This window comes from Nelumbo nucifera, chromosome 8 (assembly GCF_055504915.1).
Source record: "Nelumbo nucifera cultivar China Antique chromosome 8, China Antique-T2T, whole genome shotgun sequence".
Classification (NCBI taxonomy): domain Eukaryota; kingdom Viridiplantae; phylum Streptophyta; class Magnoliopsida; order Proteales; family Nelumbonaceae; genus Nelumbo; species Nelumbo nucifera.
The window spans coordinates 8,222,238-8,244,725 of record NC_142656.1 but is presented as its reverse complement, the minus strand read 5'-3'; the positions used below and the strand labels follow the sequence as shown (position 1 = coordinate 8,244,725).

The 22,488-nt window shown below is 37.7% G+C and overlaps 1 protein-coding gene across 6 annotated transcripts in view; it reads left to right on the top strand.

Annotated features, from left to right (window-relative positions):
• The window catches only part of LOC104592065 (putative RNA-dependent RNA polymerase 3), a 73,639-nt gene that overhangs the window by 36,433 nt on the left and 14,718 nt on the right, over window positions 1–22,488 (top strand). For 5 of the 6 annotated variants that reach the window (XM_088893166.1, XM_088893165.1, XM_088893167.1 and 2 more), the window contains exons 12-14: window positions 108–256; window positions 6,293–6,515; window positions 21,995–22,165. In XM_088893166.1, the coding sequence (XP_088749292.1) occupies window positions 108–256; window positions 6,293–6,515; window positions 21,995–22,165 (543 nt within the window). The remainder of the gene's footprint in view (window positions 1–107; window positions 257–6,292; window positions 6,516–21,994; window positions 22,166–22,488) is intronic. The other variant, XM_019196825.2, reaches the window with a different exon arrangement.

Here is a 22,488-nt window from a genome sequence, read left to right as displayed (position 1 = left end):
TGGTATGATTTAGCAAATTATCTACTGTATTCTTTTTTCTTGGTGTTTAAATCCTACATTGGAACAGTATAGAGCCCATTCCATTTTTTCTAATCTCTCTCTTCCAGTAATCAACCAAGGAAGTCATATCTATCAAAATATTTAATTGCACTTCTTAACTATGGAGGGGTTCCAACGGATTACTTTATGAATCTTTTGATGAATGCATTGGATGAAGCTCAAAGTATTCACTCCAATAAACGAGCAGCATTAAAAGGTATTATTCATTGTCATATTCTCAATAGATCGGTTTTATTGTATACACAAAAAAGTATTCCTTTTCATCATCATCTTTTTTTGATTATGTTAAAACTTATGAATTTTGGTGCCCTTTCATTATCATCTTGGATCACTTTCAGAAACTTGATTTCTGTTTAGATGGGAACTGAAGGATAAACTTCCTTTAGGGTGTTGTCCAACTCAACCCAGGATTAGAACTTTAGAAGGCCCTTGGACGGAGAAGCAGAGTGTGTCATGCTGCTGACATGGCTGGAATAAACTAAAATTGAGCCTAATCAATCAGATATTAGGTGTGAAAAGAATGTATCAATAGAAAGTTCTGGTGGAACCTCTCTATGGTGTTTTATCTAGAAATCAGATGTTGGATCCTATGTGTTGAACCTTTGGGGTAATCTTGTTCCACCTAGAGTGGAAGCTTTTGCTTGGTTTTTGGCATCAGATTGCATTCTTGCCTTGGACCATTTGAAAGCTATAGGATTTCAAGTTCAACTTCCAAGCATTTATAGATTATGCATGAGTCAAGAGGAAAATGTGAAACATCTGATTCATACATTGTTCCTACGTGGAATTTATTTGGAGGTAGTAAGAAGGTGGAGATTGTGTGGAGTGTAGTGCCTTTTGTTGTTTACTGCTGCATTTGGATAGAAACCGTAGTTTTTTTCAAGACAAATATATTTCAAGAAGAAAGCTGATTGTGGACATGTGTTTCCAGATCATGGAATGGTCTCATTTTCACCAAGTATTTGAAGGTATTATTAGTTAGGGGGTGCAACTCATGGGATGGGTTGAAGGTCAACCCAGGTCCAACCCTAAGCTTCAAACCTCGGGCTCAGGCCTGGCCCAACCCGAGGTCAAGCCTTTTATGAGTAGAATGGGTTAAAAATATGTATAAGTTCCATTATTAAATGCACATATACATTTTATACATTTGTACATGCCTTATCTCAACTATATGGGGTCGGCTTATCATGAGAGTTTGGCAGAAGTTTTAGTGCTGGTTGCCAACCTGAAGCACCCTCCTCCTTTACAATTTGTACATGCATACACAATTAATAAAAGATGTTTTATATAAAGAAAATGCATTATGTGTGTATTTATACATGTTTTATGTAAAAGTCCGAGTATAGGTTAATCATCTACGTATTGTAAATAACTAAATATATACTCTAAGGTGCACATGGGTATAAATATGTGATATATATGTCATGAATACATAATATACACATTCACATTTGTATGTATATCATACAATATCCGGCGGACTTGGGCTAGGCAGGCTTGAGCTTGGGCTACTCAAGGCCTCAACCCACCAACCCAAGCTTAGGTCAGGCCTGAGTTTTCTGGCCCAGTCCTAGCCCGGAGCCTGAAAACATAGGCCCAGCCTATTTCAATACCTTGGGTTGGGTTAGGTCGGGCCTGCCCAAGTTGCACCCATGCCCTAGTGTCAATAGAGCTGATTTGAAGGAAGGCTATTGTTGTCATTCATAAAAAAAGAAAGGCTATTGTTCTCTTTGGGATTAGAGGCTGTGGTGGGAGTCTTGTTTTGTGTTTGATTTTGGGTTTTATTTTATTTTGGAGTAGTATCAGAATGTAATGGCTCCTTGATGTAGGACCAGCTCAGTTCTAGTCCTTAGAGAATGTGAATGGTCTTCTTGGATCAGAATTTTATGGCCATTGATGGCTGTAATGGTTTCTTGAAGGAATAAGAGAGAAAATAGGGAGAGAAGAAGAGAGAAAATACCTGGAATCACTCACAGGGTGCCTAGAATCACTCTAGGGCATGGGAATCACTCACCATAGCTAGCATAAGCTGAAGAAAACTCAATATAATTCATTGGCTTTGTGTAAAACGCCCATACATATTTATAGACTCTAAACTCATAATAACCCTAGGAGTCAAACTGTTAGACTCATAATAGTCTTAGGAGTCAAACTGTTAGACTCATAATAGTCTTAGGAGTCAAACTGTTAGACTTGATAATCCTAGTAGGACTCCAACTAAGTTGTCATATCCTATTTCAATTCAAAGAAGACTCAATAACTCTAATCCTACTTATGCATTGACTCTGAAATTTTAAACATAAGCAAACTATAACTAGACAAATTAAACCCTATCATTGGACCCCACAGGAATTTTAAAATGACAAAAATACCCCTACTGTCCAAAAATACAGAAATACATAAAATATCATAAAATTCCAATTTTGACTCTTCACCTCCTGCATCATTCTTCCCTGGTTGAAAAAAACTCGTCCTCGAGTTTTGAAGAACTTGAGGATGAAAAGTTGATATGCCCCAATTACAAAGGGAGTAGGACTTCCCATAGCTACGTGCTTGGACCGTAGAGTAGAGGCCACACACAGAACTAGAAAAAGATCTTGAAAGAAATGTATTTCTGAAACACTACCTTCCCTAACCATCTTTGTTAAATCATCGATAACATTAGTTTTTTGAACACTTAATTCATCAACTAACCATTGTGATGAATCTTCACCTCGCTTATCCAAACTCTTAATTGCAACATTTGGAACCTTTCCTTTGACCTCTAGCTTAGGAATCACCATCTTTATGTGTTCTGCTATCCTTGGTTCTTCAACAAACTCTAGGACTCCTTCCATTGTTGATGTTGGTGGAACTTGTGCTATGTTAGGTTGTAATTCTTGAATTAGTTCTAGTTGAACTTGAAAGGTAAAGTTACTTACTTTTTTATTAGGATCTACTACAGTCAACACATTTGTATCTTGCACCTGAATTTCTTTAATTTGCTCCTCTTCTATTTCTTCTTGATCATTAACCTCAGGCTGATCATGGGTGTTGGAATCATCTACTTTCTTTTCAACTTTGTACCTTCTTCCCATTGACTTCAAGTTCTTTGTTGTAACCTGCTGCTTCTTCTTTTGCTCGAAATTAGTCAACTCCATGTATAGATCATCATGGAAGTCTAGTGGGATGTACTTTTCTTACAAACACCTCTTCATATCTGCCCATGTACTAATCGGATCATCGCCTCTATTTTCTAGTCGTTGCTCAAGAGTTCTCCACCATTCTTTAGCATGACCCGCCAGCTTCATGCGCGCAAATCTAATCCTTTGTTTGTCAAGCATATCATGCCAATCAAAATATTCTTCTAGTTCAGCAACCCAATCAAAGAATGCTTGTGGATCATCATCTCCTTTGAAATCTGGTATTTCCCTTTCTCTTCTAACATGTTTGAAAACCTTGCTCCCGTAGCCAACATTATTAGATCAGTTTTCTGCCACCATTTTTTTGAACAAGTCAACCAAAGACCATATGGTTCAGAAACCCAATCATCATTGATTCTAGACCTGCAAGGTTGTCTAGAAGATACCCTACGCCTATAGAATCGGCCACTTTGTGAGAACATAGTGAATAAACCATTAGCTCTGATACAAACTGATGTAGGACCAGCTCAGTTCTAGTCCTTAGAGAATGTGAATGGTCTTCTTGGATCAGAATTTTATTGCTGTTGATGGCTGTAATGGTTTCTTGAAGAAATAAGAGAGAAAATAGGGAGAGAAGAAGAGAAAAAAAATACCTGGAATCACTCATAGGGTGCCTGGAATCACTCTAGGGCATGGGAATCACTCACCATAGCTAGCATAAGCTGAAGAAAACTCAATATAATTCGTTGCCTTTGTGTAAAACGCCCATACATATTTATAGACTCTAAACTTATAATAACCCTAGGAGTCAAACTGTTAGACTCGTAATAGTCTTCGGAGTCAAACTGTTAGACTTGATAATCCTAGGACTCAAACTAAGCTGTCATATCCTATTTCAATTCAAAGAAGACTCAATAACTCTAATCCTACTTATGCATTGACTCTGAAATTTTAAACATAAGCAAACTATAACTAGACAAATTAAACCCTATCATTGGACCCCACAGAAATTTTAAAATGACAAAAATACCCCTATTGTCCAAAAATACAGAAATACATAAAATATCATAAAATTCCAATTTTGATTCTTCAGCTCCTGCATCACTTCTTTTGGTTTCTTTTCTTTGTTTTGTTTGTAGTGAAATCTTATCACTGGAATTTAGTATGAAATTATCTAATAATCTTTCTTTGTTTCCTCTCATGGAAATTTTTCTTCACTATAAAAAAAGGTCATTCTAGGAGTTTCAAAATAACTAAAACCCAAAAGAAAAACTTCATTTGATAATAAAAATAGTTGTTTACAGTCCATCCTAAGAAATCAAAACCTAACCTAAGATCTAAGAAAGACCAATCCACAGAAAAAAAACTTAGACCTAGGAAATCAATTTCAACCACTGTTCTCACTGTGAAAGGTCCAAAAATAACCAAAGTTTCCCAAAGGATCATATGAAAATACACCTGCCCTGTCCATACTTTTACATTAACCCGCTCAAATCATATACAAGTTGCATGGTCGTGGGCTCATTAGATGGATAACTGAATGATCTTTCTAATGGTATCGAACTCAAAGCATTTGGACAATAGAAAACAATGGCCTAAAGTAAAGCGAGTATTTGACTATTCTTTGGCCAAGTAAACTGTTAAATTAATAGCAAGTTATGGTTTTCGGTTTAACTGAACTAGAACCCTGGAAGGTTGATGGTCTAAAACTATTCCTAAACATTGCTCTTAAATAGAATTTCAGGAGAATGAGATACGTAACTGGAATACCAAGGCATGGATCTTACCTAAGCATATACCCTGACCTCCAAGGACCCATCCTGAGGTTATAGTGCAAAGGTCAATATTATCGCTATGGTTGCCTTGGGTAAACACCAAGAGATTTAATTTTTATACCTTGCCTATATAAGAACCACTATCTTCCCTTAGGCCTGAGAGGAAAAATAATATGTAGTTGTCTTGTTCTCCTTTCACCTCAAAGGGGTTAGTCTTGTATTTAGAGATTGGAAGAGGTAAACTGCTTTGTGAGCCTAGTTGGATGGGGGGTGGGTTAGTTGCATATCCTATGGTGTCTGAAGGCAATCTTCTCATTATCCAAGTACATTTGTAACATTCTTTCAATTTGTGAGAGTGCAACAAAGTATGATGGTGTAGATCCCTTTTTTTTATTTTCTTTAATTGGTAATAGATCGATGAATTTAAACCTACTTATCAAATAAATAAATAAATAAAAATCATCTAAGTTTTGTCCTGACTAATGGAGTCAATTACATGAATACTCAATTACAGCAGAAAAGCTTACTCCTTTGAAGGAGAAGATTGAGACATCAAGCCAGCCACTCAACACCTTTGACAAGTCCCCAACAATCTTACCTGTTGAGAACAGTAGGACCTCAATACAGATCAGGCTGATTGCTCTTCTCCTGGAAGAACTACAAGTACATTACATGACCTTCCTAATCCATCTGTATAGAATGCTCGTTCTATTGAATATAACCTGATCACCACTGGGAGTTCCATTCTACCCTGAAATTAATATAACCAATAACAACAACAACTTGGCTCACATGGCATTGCCTTATGTTGGGGGGATACATGGAAAAAGGTGCAGGGAACAGATATAGAGCATTGGGGTAAAGAGTGAAGGAAGAGTATGAATCCATGAGTAATAGGGAAGCAAAGGGTTTAAGTAACTGGGTTGTGAATGGGAGGGGTAAGGCCAAAGAGGTGAGGTTGACTAATTTGTTAGTCTTGGACCTCTTGGTTGACTTTTTTGGATGGTGTATTGGTGTGGACCTCTTAATTATTTTTAGGCTGCTTATAGGAATGAGAAGCTTAAGTAGGAGCAGTTGGTAGTGATCTAGATTTGTGGTTAACTGGAAAAATGAGTTTTGTGGATTAGCCTCTTAGATCTGCCTCTTCTTTTACTTTTAATGATTTTTGTACTCTTTCTTTTATTTTAATGTTTTTTGCTATAAAAAAATTGTGACTAGTCTCTTACCTTTGCCTCTTCTTTATGCAATTTTCCATTTGTATTTATTCCTTTTCTTCCTAAATTGAGTTAATTCTTGTTTATAGGTTTTCCCCTAATTTCTTTGCTTCACCTGCAGTTGCTCTCAAGTATGGTGACATGGATGATTTTCTTGTATCAAGAATGATTTTATGTGGAATTCCCCTTGAGGAACCATATTTACAAACTCGCTTGTCAGTGCTAATGAGGGAAGAAAGGAAGGGCCTAAAGGCAGGAAAGATTCCTATGAGTGAGTGTTACTATTTGATGGGGACAGCTGATCCAACTGGGATGCTGGGCATGAATGAAATTTGTGTTATCCTGTATGTATTTCTGCAGCCATGTTGTTTTTGTTTTTTTTTCTTGATTTTACAACTATTGGATCACATTTTGTTGGAAAACTATTTAGCAATGATTAACAAAGTTAAGACTGTCAGAACATAAATCTTGAAACATTGTTTTGATATAATTAATTATTGAAGCATGATCATTTTAGTGGATGATGATAATTTTCCAAACTAATAGCTACAGCTAATCATCTTTGCAATTTAATACTCCAGAATGCATTAATGACAAAAGCAATGGACCGTTCAAAGATTGTGCAATTGATGCCAAGATACAGATATGGGTGAGGACAAAAAGGGAAATAAAGATTGTGGTTATCATTTCTGAACCAGAATGCTGTTAACAACCTTTATTTTGCTTTTTGATTCGAAGTAATGTTTTCTACAAGTACCTGTGAAATTTGGGTAAATGCCAAAAAGTATCTTAACTTTATCCATTCACCTATATTAATACAATAGGATCACTGGAATTCTAACAAGTTTCAACTTGAAAATGTTGTTTTCAATCTTCCGGTTCGTGAGAGAACACCAAAGGTTTCAGGGGTGTCCAATGTGATAATCGACCCCCACCTCCAATGAGTCAAAAGCCCTTGAAGGGCTAAAGGATAAATATAAAGAATTACAAAAGAGCCCTAAGAGGGCTGAAAGATAAGAGGAAGAAAATATTAAGACTATAGTACAACAAGGACCATAAAAGTACAGTACATCAAATGTCTTCCTTCTCCCCCTCAAACTGTTGCTGAGACATAAGAATCAGTTTGCCCATAAGTTATAGATGTCCAGATCTCGTCATAGGCTTTGTAAGTATATTCACAATCTACAAATCAGAAGCTATATGTAGAAGAGAGATGGAGCCTGCAAGACATAGATCCCTAATAAAGTGACAGTCCACCTCAATGTGCTTTGTTCTCTCATGGAACACTAGATTAGATTCAATCTTGATGACACTAGTGTTATCAACACAAAGAGGAATAGGTGTAGGGAGGTGAACACCAAGATCAGCAAGGAGAGACTGAAGCCAAACGATCTCACTGCACATAGATGACTTAGCTCTATATATGGCTTCTGTAGATGACTTAGAAATTGTTTGTTGTTTCTTGCATTTCTAGGAGATGAGGGAGTCACCCATAAAGACATACCACCCTGTAGTAGACCTTTTGGTGTTGGGTTAGCCTGCCTAATCTGCACCAGCATAAGCCCTCAACTAAATAGGAAAGGAGGTAAAGAATAGTCCTTGAGATAAAGTGCCATGGGCATAACGAATAATCCAGTGGACAACAATCATGTGGGGTTGGTGAGGGGCTGAAACAAATTGACTAACTACCTGAACCACATGAGAGATGTCTAGACGAGTCATGGTGAGATAGATGAGGGACCCAACAAGTTGTTGATATAGAGTAGCATCAGAAAGCAAGGTCCCATCGCATTTAGACAACTTAACTTTGAGCTCTAGAGGTGTATCAACCTGTTTGGTTCTATAAGACCAACGAGCTTAACAAGATCAAATACATATTTGTGCTGGCAAACAAAGTAACTTTGATCACCATGTTGTATTTCCAGCCCCAAGATATAAGTAAGAGAACCCAAGTCTTTCATATGAAAAGAACTGTGGAGAAGAGACTTGGTTCATGAATTCCATCCTCGTCATCCCCAATCAACAACGGTCAACATATCATCTACATACAATAGAAGGATTGTAATGCCTTGAGATCTTTGACGAACAAAGAGTGAGTGATTAAAGGCACTTTGATGATATCCAGCAACAACATCTTGAAACTTCCCAAACTAGGCCCGATGAGCTTGTTTGAGGCCATGTAAAGATTTCTTTAGCTGACAAACAAGGGAAGGATCACCACTGTATCCAAGAGGAGGCTTCATGTATGTTGTCTCCTTTAGTCACCATGAAGAAAGGCATTCTTCACGCCTAACTGATAAATGGCCATGAATGCACAACAGAGAGATCTAGGAGGATATGGACAACAATAATCTTGGCAACTGGAGAAAATGTCTCCTCATGGTCAATGCCATATTCCTGGGTGTAACCTTGAGCAACAAGACGATCTTTGTACTGATCCAATGAACCATCAAACTTCAACTTAATGGTGTAAACCCAATGACTTCCAATGACTAAAGCATCTGAGGGAGGAGCCATCAAATCCCAAGTATCATTCTCATGTAAGGCATAATTTCTGCATCCATGGCTTTTCTCCAATGCATAGTTGTTAGCGACGCCTAGGTGACAAGGCGCCCTTTGAGGCTCAACTCGCCTAATCGCCTAACAGTTTTCTACTTTCTACTATAAAAAAACTTTTTTATTCATTCTTTTTTGAGATTATAATTATAAAGCAGACATTATTAAACTAAAATAATCATTTTGTGTGTTTATATACTAATTCCTTTTTATTATTTTCTTATTTATTAGGGTTTAATCAACACAAACATTGCTAAATGCTGTATTGAACCCTCAAAGACTTAAAAAACTGCACCAATAAGTAAGGAAGAACTAAAAATTTTATCTAATTAGCACATTTTCCTCTTTCATATTCTTCTTTTTCTTCTTCTTCTTCTTCTACTACTACTACTACTACTACTAATACTACTACTGCTACCAATACTTTTTATTTTCTTCTTTTCCTATAACAAAAATAAGGGTTCAGCCCCTATGTTTTTTGAATTTTATTTTCCTTCTTCCTTTTCTTCTCATGAATATGTTAATTTTCTATACTTTATTATGAAATTTATACTTTTCTTATGAAAATCATGAATAATTATTAAAGAAATATGGTTATGCTACCTAGGGAACTACCCTAGGATCTATGTTTTTAGCATAAAAAATCCATCGCCTAGGCGACTAGGCGCCCCCCAGTTGCCTAGCCTCGCCTTGGCGCCTTGAAAACTATGCTCCAATGAGGACTGATAATGGCCTATTGATATGAGTGGGGAATATCTGTGATATAGCGATCAAGAGGTCTAGAAATACGAGAGGAACGACAAAGAGATGTGGTAGGAATAGTAACGGAATCTGAAGGAGCATTACTTATAGGAGCATCAATGGAGGAATGATTTGGGCCTGGAGGAAGTGGGGACGTGGGGTTGTAGGTGTAGGATTTGGGGCATGTAATCTTTTGTGAGAGAAGGTGAGAAAATCTTTCACACCAACTAGAGGAGAAACATCATGTGAGTTAATTTTGCAAAACAGAGATGGATAGAGTAGATAGTCTAGCAACAACAACAAAAAAGGAAATATGCTCAAGGAAGACAACATTTCAAGAAACACGAATGCAATGAGCAGAGGGATCTAACAAAGAAATCCTTTGTGATCTGGACTAAATCACGTAGGCACACATAACAAACTGTACGGATAACTTGGAACCTTCCCGAGACGGAAGATGAATAAGGCAAAGACTCCCAAAAACATGGAGACTAGATAAGTCTGGAGGATGACCAAATAGTTTTTGAAAAGGAGACTTATTAGCAAGAATAGAAGAGGGAACACAATTAATCAAGAAAACAACGATACTAGCAACCTCTACCCAAAATGAAGAAGGGGCATTTGATTCTTGCAGTAGGGTTCTCACAACACTAAGCACATGACCATTTTTACACTCAATCACTCCATTCTATTGAGGGGTGTCTGGACAACTTCGTTGAGTCTGACTTCTCAGGTAGGATAAGAAGTCTCCATCAGTGTATTCTCCCCCTGAATTTGAGTGGAGAATATGCATATGAGACTGAAATCGAACTCGTATCATAGCATGAAAAAGCCAAAATGTAGGATATACTTCTGATTTATGTTTCAGAAAGTAAATCCATGTGTACCTGGTGTAGTCATCAATGAACAAGAGAAAGTACTTGTATCTAGGCCGAGAAATAATAGATTAGGTCCAAACATCACTTTGTATAATTTCAAATGGTGAGGTGGCATGCTTAGATGTGTGAGGAAAGGGTAGAGTGTGGCTTTTACTCAAATAGGGGTGGATTTGAGCTGAACCAAGCTGAATATCTAACTATTCGAGTTCAGCTTGCCAATAAAGTATGAGGTTAAATCTTGAGCTCGAGCTTGATTTCGAGCTAGAGACTTGAGCTCGAGTTTGGCTTGAGTCAAAAGCTCATAAGCTCGAGCTTGATTGTGAGTGAAATGTTTTATAGAAATAAAAGGTTATACATATAAGAATTATTTTTTATTTGACATATAAAAATTAAGAATTATAAAAACTAGTTATATATAAAAATAAAAATGTTATGTGTATAACATTTTTTGTTTTATATATATTATTTTTTATATGTATAATATTTTTATATTTATTAGTTTTTATATGCATGTAAAAGCTCGATTAGGCTCGTGAGCCTCATGACCTGAGCTTTATTGGGCTCGAGCTTGGTTTAGACTGAGCTGAATTGAGCTTTTCATGAGCTGAGCTCGAATAGCTTGTGAAAAGTTCGGCTCGTGGCCACTCCTATACTCAAACAACAAGAAACGCATGAAGTATCAAAAGTATGTAAAGATGGAATTTATTTTTAATAAAACCAAAGTCAAACAAAAATTTCAATTTTTCAAAATGTGTATGTCCTAAATGTTTATGCCATAAATCCCAAACATTATTTATTTACCCAACAAAAGATCTAGAAGAGGACGAGCTAAAATATACTGACGATGTTGGTGCATGAGAATTCTTGAACTCCAATGCAAATAAACGGCCCAACCTACTCCTCTTCCCTTTCACCTTCCTAGTGTTTGGGTCCTGAATCAAACAACCATCATGAGAAAATGCAAGTGTATATCCTTCATCAACAAGTTGGTCAACAGAAATTAGATTAGTAGTAAGGTTAGGAACAAGAAAGGTTTTGGTAAGAGGAAAGGAGGTAGTGGATGACAGCTCAAGGGACATGTCATTACTACCAATGATATTCAGTTTTTCACCATTGGTAGTAATGATATGTCTATGATGGGTTTTAGAAATGCTATTTGGGGGTTCAAGGTAAGCCCCTGTCATATATGATTAGTTGCTTTGGAATCAATGATCCAACATGAGATTTAGAGGAACAATAACAAAAAAACTCACTAGACAGGCCAATAGCAGAAAAGACAGAAGATACCAATTGCCAAATTTTGTCATCCATAGATGTCGAAGGATCACCCTTAGCAGAAGAATCACCCTTGGTAGAGTAGATATCTGTGGTTTGTCCCTCAGTCACTTGATATGCACGTGGATGGTTCTTCTTCTAAACACCCTTAGATGGCCTAACCGGATAGTTTGGAATGATGTGACCATGCTACTTACAATAAGTGCGAACATTCTTCTTCTTGCAATGAGAACCAATGTGACCAAACCCCTTGCACTTATAACATTGTATTTTTGAGAAGTCCTTAGCACCAGATTTATTGTTTCCTTGAACAAAAAAAGTTGTGTCAGCCCTAGAGTCAATTGATTTCCTATCGATACTTGCAGCAGTTAAGAGTCTAGTCTCCTCCCTCAACAGTTCACCCATCATGGAATCCAAATCTAGAAGAGTTTCTCTACTAAAAATGTTAAACCTGATTCTCTTATATTCAGGTCTGAGTCTCATAAGGAGTTGATTCACTTTCCTCTTCTCAAAGTGCTGTTGGAGATACTTGACACATTCTATAGGGTCCAAAGGGTCTGTATGGATAAGCTCATATTCTGCCCACAAGTCATTGAAACCGGCATAATATTCCTGAATCTTCTTATCTCCCTGGCAATAGCCAAAAATCTTAGATTTCAATATGATATTGTCTAGACATGTTGGATTGATGGTACACCTTCAAGTATGCATACATCTCATAAAAAGTACACATTCTTCTCATGGGTACTGCAATATGAGATACAATTGACCTGAGTATCCAAGAAACTATTTTCCCATTATTCAACTTCCATTGTGAATAAGCCTTGGTATCAGTTTCATTTGACCCAGTAACCTTTCCATTCAAATATCCATCCAGACCTTTCCCTTCAACAAAGAAGTCAAAATGGAACTTCCACATGCTGTAGTTGGTTCCGTCGAACTTTACGGGAATGATACCAGCCTTCTCAGACATTCCGAATCACAACAACAGTCCAAAACAGGTTAACAAAGCTCATAATGAAGCTAAAAGAAGGAAGAACCAGAGATTAACCACCCAACTTAAATCAGTAACAGTTCAAGAGAAATTCTGAAGTAGTACTTCACTAAATAAAACGAGATTATACTGCTGAAATCTCAGAACAATAGGTTCATATTGATGTCAGTCCAAAAATGGAAAGTTTCAGGACTGTTGACTACAAGGTGGGATCAAAACCCTATTAAAACCGAACCAGCCTTCAAAACAGATTAATAACCAGTTAAAGGAGGCCTGAGTGGCACCAACTATAGAGTATTAGGCTGATTGAATCAGCAGATTTAGAGAAAACAAGAAAAAAACTGACCTATTGGGCGTCTTTTCCAGAAAAAAATCTATCAGCTTCGGCTGATCAAAACAGCCTTCAAATAATCTTCAAACAAAGTTCGATACTAATAAAAATACTTCTCAAACAATGTCAATCTTCCATTTCATGAGAGAACACCAAAGGTTTTCAGGGGTGTCTAATGTGGTGATTGACCACCACCTCCAATGAGTCAAATAAATATTAATTATGTATAATTACAAAAGAGCCCTTGAAGGGGTAAAGGATAAATACAAAGAATTGTTAGAGCCAGATTGAAGAGAGACAACACAGCCGAATGGTGGGTGTGACAATCTGTGTCAGTCGACACCCTAAAAGAAATATTTATATTAGGTTGTAAAAGGACAGATCTGCCCTTAATGTACAGAAGAGAGATAATACAAAGAATTATGTACAAAAAAGAAAAGTAGAAGTACAAAAATATCCCTACGGCTAGATTTCACTGTCTCTACACTCCCCCTCAAACTGATGCCTAGGAATGAGCATCAGTTTGTCCTTGAGAAATAGATGTCGAGCTCGTGTCATTGCTTTAGTTAACAAGTTTGCTAGTTGGAGCCAGGAAGAAACATGAGGAAGAGATATGGTACCCTCAAGAAGGAGATTGCGAATGAAGTGGCAATCAACTTCTATGTGTTTGGTGTGCTCATGGAAGACGGGGTTCGATGCAATTTTTATTGCACTGATATTGTCTGCATAAAGAGGAACAAACAATGGTGGCTCATTTAGTATTTCAAATAGAAGAGTCCGAAGCCATATGATTTCACTACACACGGAAGACATAGCCCTGTATTCAGCTTCAGTAGAAGATTTGGACACAATAACTTGTTTCTTGCACTTCCATGAGATAAGGGGGTTGTCTAGGAAGACACACCAGCCAGTAGTGGACCGTCGGGTGTTAGGGCATCCAGCCCAATCAGCATCCACATAGGCCATAAGATGAATGGGAGATGATGAGGAGAAGAATATCCCATGTGATGGTGTGCCTGGTACATATCTTATAATCCGATGAACTGCAGATAAATGTGGTTGTCTCAGAGAAGACACAAACTGACTTACTATTTGAACTGCATAAGATATGTCTGGCCGAGTCATGGTGAGATAGATTAAACTGCCCACTAGTTGACAATAAAAGGTAGGATCTTCAAGGGGAGACCCATCGTCTTTGCTGAGTTTCAGGTTCAGTTCTAGTGGAGTGTCCACAATCTTAGAATCACTAAGATTTGCTAGTTTAACTAGATCAGCCGCATACTTCTGTTGATTAACAAAGTAGCCTCGAGAATTTCTGCTCACTTTAAGCCCCAAGAAATATGTCAATGGCCCTAAGTCCATCTTGAAGGATTCACTGAGTAACTGTTGTAGCTTGGAAATTCCTTCTATGCCATCCCCTGTAATGAGTATATAATCAACATAAAGGAGTAATATTGTTACTCCTTGCTTCCGCCTTAGGGTGAGCAAGGAGTAATCAGAAGAACTCTGAATAAAGCCAGCATTAGTGATGACAGATTTGAACTTCTCAAACCAGGCCCTAGGTGCTTGCTTTAGGCCATAAAGTGACTTCTTCAGACAACAAACAAGCTGCGGATCTTTACAATATCCCGGAAGAGGCTTCATGTAAACTGTCTCTTTCAATTCCCCATGGAGAAAAGCATTCTTGACATCCATCTGATGAATTGTCCACTATTTGACTGCAGATACAACCATCAGAAGTCGTACAGTGGTCATCTTAGCTACCGGAGCAAAAGTCTCTTCATAGTCTATCCCATATTCCTATTTGGAGCCCTATGCAACAAGCCTAGCTTTGTATCTGTCTAGGCTTCCATCAGATTTTAGTTTCACAAAATAGACCCATTGACTTCCTATGAGAGATGTCTCGGGCTGAGCTTTGATCAGGTCCTAGGTGTCATTCTCTAGAAGAGCTCGAATCTCAGATTCCATTGCATCTTTCCAATGTGGTTATGCTACAGCTTGCTGATAAGATCTGGGGATGTCTGTGGTAGATAAAATGGCAGAAAAGGAGCTATGGTCTGGTGAATAACCATAACGGTTAGGTGGACGAGAAATTCTAGAGGAACGATGCAAAGTAGGAGCAAGAGGTTTAGAGGAAAGGTCTTGAGCACTTACTGAGGTACCTGGAGTGACTGGATCAGCAACTGGAGGCAGAGCAGAGGGGGGGATGGAGACTGAAGAAGGTCGTTGCTTCCTGAAGTAGGTTTGAAGTTGTTGCGGAGGTGACAATGGAGTATCTGATGTACCTACAGAATCAAAACTATGCAACAAGGAAACAGAAGAAGTTGGGAACTTCACAATATGTTCAAAAAATGACACACTTTCAAGAAAAACTACATTATGAGAAATTCGAAGACAACGAACCAAAGGGTCATAGCAAAGATACCCTTTATGTTCAGAGCATACCCCATGATGGCGCACAAAGTTGCTTGTGTAGTTAACTTTGTGTGTTCATGGGGTGGAAGGTGGACAAAAGAAGCACATCCGAATACTCTGAGCATGGATAGGTTTGGGGATTTGTGGAAGAGGGATTGAAAAGGAGAGGAGTTGTTCAAAACTGATGACAGAAGATGATTTATGAGATACACAACAGTGCTGGTCGCCTCCACCCAAAACCAAGAGGGTACGTGGGAATCTTGTAGAAGAGTTCTGACTACACTCAAGATATGCCCATTTTTCCTTTCTGCAACCTCGTTTTGTTGTGAGGTGCCTAGACAGGACCTTTGGGTTTGAATTCCATGTTGTTTTAAGTAGTTTTGGAAATCCCCATCAATATACTATCCCCCTGAATCCGATCGTAGCACACAAATTTGGGCATCAAATTGAGTAGTAACATAGGTGTGAAAGTGCTGAAATACGAAGTACACTTCAGATTTCTTTCGAAGAATGTAAGCCCAAGTGAAACGAGTGCAATCATCAATTAAGGTTACAAAATATTTAAAACCCATCCGTGAGACAACTAGAGACGACCAAACATCACTATGTATTAAATAAAAAGGGACTGTTGCATGTTTAGAATGAGAAGGAAAAGGCAAAATATGACTCTTACATAAGCCACAAGTAATGCAGTCTTTATTCACATTTTTAAGAGAAACATTAAAAACAGGTAAACTACCAGAGGAAAATAACTGATCAAGTTTCTTAGAAAAAGGATGGCCTAGTCGTTTATGCCACAACTACCAATCTTTATTACAATTAACAGATTCAAAACTAGATGTAGTAGAAATCAAACATGAAGTAGAAGCAGGCACAATTTTATTTTTCTCAAATTCTAGAGCAAAGAGTCTTCCTAGTCTACGCCCCTTCCCCTTCACCTCCCTAGTTTGCTGGTCCTATATCAAACAACCATCAGAAGTAAATGAGACATTGTTACCTTCCTCTACAAGTTGGCCAGCAGAAATTAAATTGGTGGTAAGCTTAGATACAAATAGGGTTTTAGACAAATGAAACGGAGATGACTTAGAAGTAGATAAATATAAATCGTCACATCCAAGTATATCTAATTTCTCACCATTAGTAGTAACAATGTGTTTATTGGGGAGATGGGGTTTAGGACACTGACCAAGAGTGGTCCCTGTCATATAGTTAGAGGCTCTTGAGTCAATGTACCATAGGTGGTTTGGTGAGGGACAATAGGTAGGAGACTTACCAGACAGGCCCATAGTAGAGAAGGCTGAAGAGATAACAGAGGACATGAGCTGTCGAATTTGTTCTTCAGACATGCTACCTGAGGTATCATTTTGCCCAGTCACAGAAGTAATGGAGGATGCTGCATCTGAACAATCTACACTCGTCTGATAAGCCTTGTAGCTTCCTTTCTTCTGATTTGATCCACTGCCTTTTTGAGGCCGAGTAGGGCATTCAGTGATAATATGGCCAACCTGCTTACAGTAGGTGCATGTATTCTTTTTCTTATAGTGAAACAACATGCCCGAACTCCTTACATTCATAACACTGTATTTTAGAGAAGTCCTTCTTCCCTTTCGGTTTTGTTGCTAGAAAGACAGTATCAATGTTAGACTCCTTTCTTCCATCTAGGGTAGTCTGTGTGGCAAATCTGGTTTCAGCCCTCAGAATTTCCCCAAGAATAGTATCCAAGTCAGGAAGTGTTCTTCGACTCAGGATTTTAGATCTAACAACTTCGAATTCAGGTCTGAGATGCATTAGGAAGTGCATAATCTTTCTTCTATCAAAATGTTCCTTCATATACTTCACACAACAGTCCGAAGGATCATTCCCATGTGAACGAGCTCATATTCGATCCAAAGGTTAATAAACCCAGCATAGTACTCTTGGACCTTTCTTTCTCCTTGATAGTAGGAGAAGATGTCAACCTCTATTTGGTACTGTCTTGGGGTGTTTGATTGCTGATATACTTTTTCGAGATACTCATACATCTCAAAGGCAGTCCTGTATCCTCTCATAGGAATTGCAATGTCAGTTTCAACGGATCCTAAGATCCATGATGCATTTTTTGCATTATCAATTCTCTACTGATTAAGACCCTTGATGTCCGAATCATCTAGTTTAACTACTGATCCATCCAAATATCCCTAGAGACCTTTTGCCTATACATGATGGGGAGAATTCCATTCTTTTTGATGCCATTGAATCACAAGAGCAAGAAAAACCATAGAGAGAAGTGTTCAAAACAGTAGAATAAAGGAGTACCTTTTAGCCAATGTCCAGAAAAGGAAACTGTAAGGGTTTGCCGAACTCTGAAGTGGCTTAAAACCCTTCCAAATCAAATCCGATTCAAACCAAACCAATTGGAAACAGTAGATCTGCCCTGGGCGACACTAGATCTAAAGTTTCATCCTGATCCGATGCTTCTAGAGGGAGATCCAATCCAAAATAGAAATCTGGTGGCGCAGCAGTCTAGGAAAAGAGTCTGTCGAGTTCTGATTGAATGCAGCTTCAGAAATAGGGTTCAAGAACACTCAAGAGTCTCCCAAATACTGTTAGGGAGAACTCTAAATAACAGATAAGAAAGGGGTGAGGAAGTAGTCACTTGCAGATCAGATCGTGACCTGCTCTGATACCATGTCAGAGTCAGATCGAAAAGCTGAGAAAGAGAAAGAGAGAGAGAGACAACACAGCCGAATGGTGGGTGTGACAACCTGTGTCAGTCGACACCCTAAAAGAAATATTTATATTAAGTTGTAAAAGGGCAGATCTGCCCTTAATGTACAAAAGAGAGATAATACAAAGAATTATGTACAGAAAAGAAAAGTAAAAGTACAAAAATAGCCCTACGGCTAGATTTCACTGTCTATACAAGAATTACAAAAGAGCCCTTGGAGGGCTGAAAGATAAAAGGAAGAAAATAGTAAGACTATAGTACAATAGGGACCAAAGAACTATAGCACATCAAGTGTCTCCACAGTTGTAACTAACTTCAACGTGCCCACTTTGCTATCCATGGTGTCACAACTCGCTATACTCCTCAATTTGGCGCATGGAGATTTGAAATGCCCAACTTGGATAAGAGGGAATGAAATTGATCACGGTCTAAGGATTTAGTGGGAATATGTGCTGGTTATTGTTAGAATTAGTGATAGGGGCATACCTGTCTTTTCCCTTGTTATTTTTCTCTCTTATATCTGTTGTGACTTATCTAGGGGCATTGTTGTCACTTCAGCAATCAGTAAAAGGTTAATACAAGCTGGGTTGACAGTGAGGAGTTAGTTCGATTTCTCCTTGACTTCTCTTCCCTTTTTTCTTGTCTTAATCTTCACTATCTCTTCCCTACTTCTTTCTCTCTTTTTCTTTCACTTACCTTTCTTTATTGAAGTTGGAACATGGTATCTGAGCTCTAAGGGTGATTGTCACTGTTCACGTCTCTCCTTTTTTGTGCCTTAGGAATAAAGAACATTCTCTATTCTTAATTGGAAGGGAAAAGGACTCAAGAGGACTGATTGCCTCCTTGGAAAAGAGGTCTTAATGCCTCATGTTGTAGTGTTGTGTGAGTTGTTGGTGCTTTTCTAAGGACCCTCTCTACTCGATAGTTCAAATAGGGCAGCCTTGTGATGTCTCAATTTGTGTGGTAAGTGCTCCTCAATGTGTGGTGATTTTGTGGTGGTTTGTTGTGTGGTGACATCTTGTGGTAAGTGTGTGATGCTTCTCTAGTGTTTCTAAAGTAGAAGTGTGGTGATTCTTGCTGTTTTTCCCAAGGAAAAAAGTGTGATACAATAGGTGTATACCATCTGTTTGATAGTTTTCCTAAGTGATGCACTGGTGCTTTTCTAAGGACCCTCTCTACTCGGTAGTTCAAATAGGGCAGCCTTGTGATGTCTCAATTTGTGTGGTAAGTGCTCCTCAATGTGTGGTGATTTTGTGGCGGTTTGTTGTGTGGTGACATCTTGTGGTAAGTGTGTGATGCTTCTCTAGTGTTTCTAAAGTAGAAGTGTGGTGATTCTTGGTGTTTTTCCCAAGGAAAAAAGTGTGATACAATAAGTGTATACCATCTGTTTGATAGTTTTCCTAAGTGATACACTGGTGATTTCTTCTCATACTCATGGGTTCATCAAGTAGTAACATTAAACCTACAGTAGTTGTGGAACCAGATCTCATGACTTTTCAATTAACTATGGTAAAACTTAATGGTACTAATTATATTCCATGGGCCAAGTCGGTTAAGGCATCTCTCATTGCAAGAGGTAAGTTGAAGTACATCAAGGAGGGCCCATTGAAAAGTGGATCGGAAGGGTACAAGAGAATGCCCAAATTATTTGACTTCTCTTTGGGACAGTATGGAGAATCATATTAGTGCGAAACTCATGTTTCTCGACACGATCAAGGAGACTTGGGACCATGCCAAGCAGCTGTATTCCAGACAAGACAATGCCACAAGAATTTACTAGTTATACCAAGACTATTTTTCTCCTCAACAAGGGGATAAAAGTGTTGAAGAATACTATGCTTCTTTAGAAAGCTTAAGGAATGAACTTAATGTTTATCAACTCCTATCCACTGATTTGAAGACACAACAAGAACAAAGAGAACATCTAGATGTTGCAAGGTTTTTATCTAGGTTGAGTTTTGAATTTGGACCGGTGTGGGCCCATATCTTAGGTAGAAGTGATCTTTCATCATTGTCTAAGGTTTTCTCCTGCATAAGGAAAGCCTCAACTCCACAAAGTGATCATGCCCCACCTTCAAATAGATCAGCCATGGTAGCTTCTAGAGGAGGTTTTACTGGTAGAGGTATGTATGGTAGAGGTGGAAGTAGTGTGGGGAGTTTTTGCTGTGGGCCCAGGGGTGGACATGGAGGTGGTAGAGAGGCAAGAGGTGGTGGTGGTCGCAGTGATGGTAGCTGTAGTTCAGTTTGAGTGCTCACATTGTGGACGAGCTTCAATTTGGCTTGACTTAAAAGCTCATATATTCAAGCTCGGCTAGGCTCTAGATTGAGACAAGCTCATATATTCAAGCTTGCGAGCTTCACAAGCTGCTATTTGGTGGGCTATTTATCTGAGTAGAGGAAGCTGTGCTTCGCACCTTGCCAGAATTTGAATGTTCGGGTCTCCTCACTTCCTGGTTGGCTGGATATCCAATGATTTCATAACAATGCTCTTTGTGTGTCCTATTTCCTTACAGTTATCACACCACAGTTTGGACCAATTGTTAGTTGAAGAGTTGTGTGGGCATCTTTGGCTGTTGTGGTATGCAACCACTGCATCATAGTTGGTGTCCACAAAGAAACAAGCATTTGGTGCTTCTCTTCTTGGGCAATGGTTCCATGCTCGGAAAATTAAACTGAATTTTGTTGAAACTATCATTCATGCCCATGGGAAAATGATAGGCCTTCCCTCTTGCTTTTGTTGCAACAAATTCCTTAGCAGCACCCAAGGATTTAAATATCGATACAATACGTCCGATACGGGGTGTATCGTATTGGTATCGGATTAGGGTGATATAGGATGCGTTACGAATGGAAACATATCCTGTAAATCATACGTATTAGACCGATACGAGTGCATACGCAACGTCTTCGATTAAAAATGAAAACGCTTCTAATAGCGTGATTTGAACCCGGAACAACGTGCACGTGGCTTCGAAAGCCTTAAACTCTCTGTCAAACCACTTGACCATGCCATGCTTTGTGATATTTAACAAAATAACACAAGTTTTATTAAAGTCTATCCAAATAAATAATCAATATTTATGTTTAACAACTCCAATTAAATATAAACAAATGGAATAAATAATCTATCAATTCTATATTTACATCAAAAGTAGTACCCGAAAAAAATATATTTACATCTAAAGATGATTTTAATCTCAAGAAATTTATACAAATAAAATATTAATAGTAGAATAATTACCTTACTACTTAAAATTTATAAATTTGCACATGCTATATATCTTACAAATTTTAAATATTTTTATAATTATTAATTAATATTTTAATTTACATTAAATGACAACATATTTATTATTTCCAAAAAATAAAAATTTGTTTGCAAAATATTCAAGAATATAATATTAAATTGAATTTATCAAATCCACTAATTTACATTTATATGAAAAATTGATTTTTAATTTCAAAAAAATATACAGATAAAAAACTTAATAATAAATTATTATTTTAATAATTAAAAATTATGAATTTGCATATGATATATCTTAGAAATTTTAATTAATGCATTGTATGATATCTGTCCATTCTGCTATTAATTATAATATATTTTTATGTAGACAATTAAATATATATTTCTTATATATTTATACATGATTTATGGCTATTTGACCATAAATTTTGTGTTATTAATGCATTTATGAAATTTGAATGTGTTTCCCTAGTGTATCCAAGTTTTTCATATTTTTTTGTTCGTATCCATGCATTTCCAAAGCGTATCAGTATCGGTATCCGTATTCATATCCAAGTTGTTTGATACGATACTGATACTTTAATCCTTGGCAGCACCATACTTTAATCCAAGTTTGTCCTATAGGATCTTCAATTTTGTGAAATTCACAGTTACAGAGAGATTACCTTGTTGTAGTAAGGCTGGATCATGTTTCAACTGATGTGTACGTCCAGCGCTCCCTTGAGAAAACCTCTCTTCCAGACTTTTCCACATCTCATGTGCTCTATCAGCATACACCACACTCTTATGTAAATCTTTGGAGAGGGAGTTGTATATCCACCGGATCACCATTGAATTACATTTCATCCAGGTTTGTTTTTCAGGTGATGCACAGTCTGGACAGAAGGGATTTTTTTTTGCTGCCCACTTTGTCCCACTCATCTGTGTGCTCTCTCTTTTTGCCTTGCAGGTACAGCTTGTGTAACTTCTGATGCTAAAAAAATGGAAAGAAAAAGAATTGGTTCCATTGTCTTCTTATTGATGTCATTCCATGCAGGTCTTGTTCAAGAGGAGAGCATTTTTTTTTCAAATAAATCCTGTGCTACTTATCTCTTTGGGTCATCCTTTCCACCTTCATTGTTTCAAAGTTCTTGATTTGTGATATTTTATCTAGTTTATAGTCGCTTGCTTTTC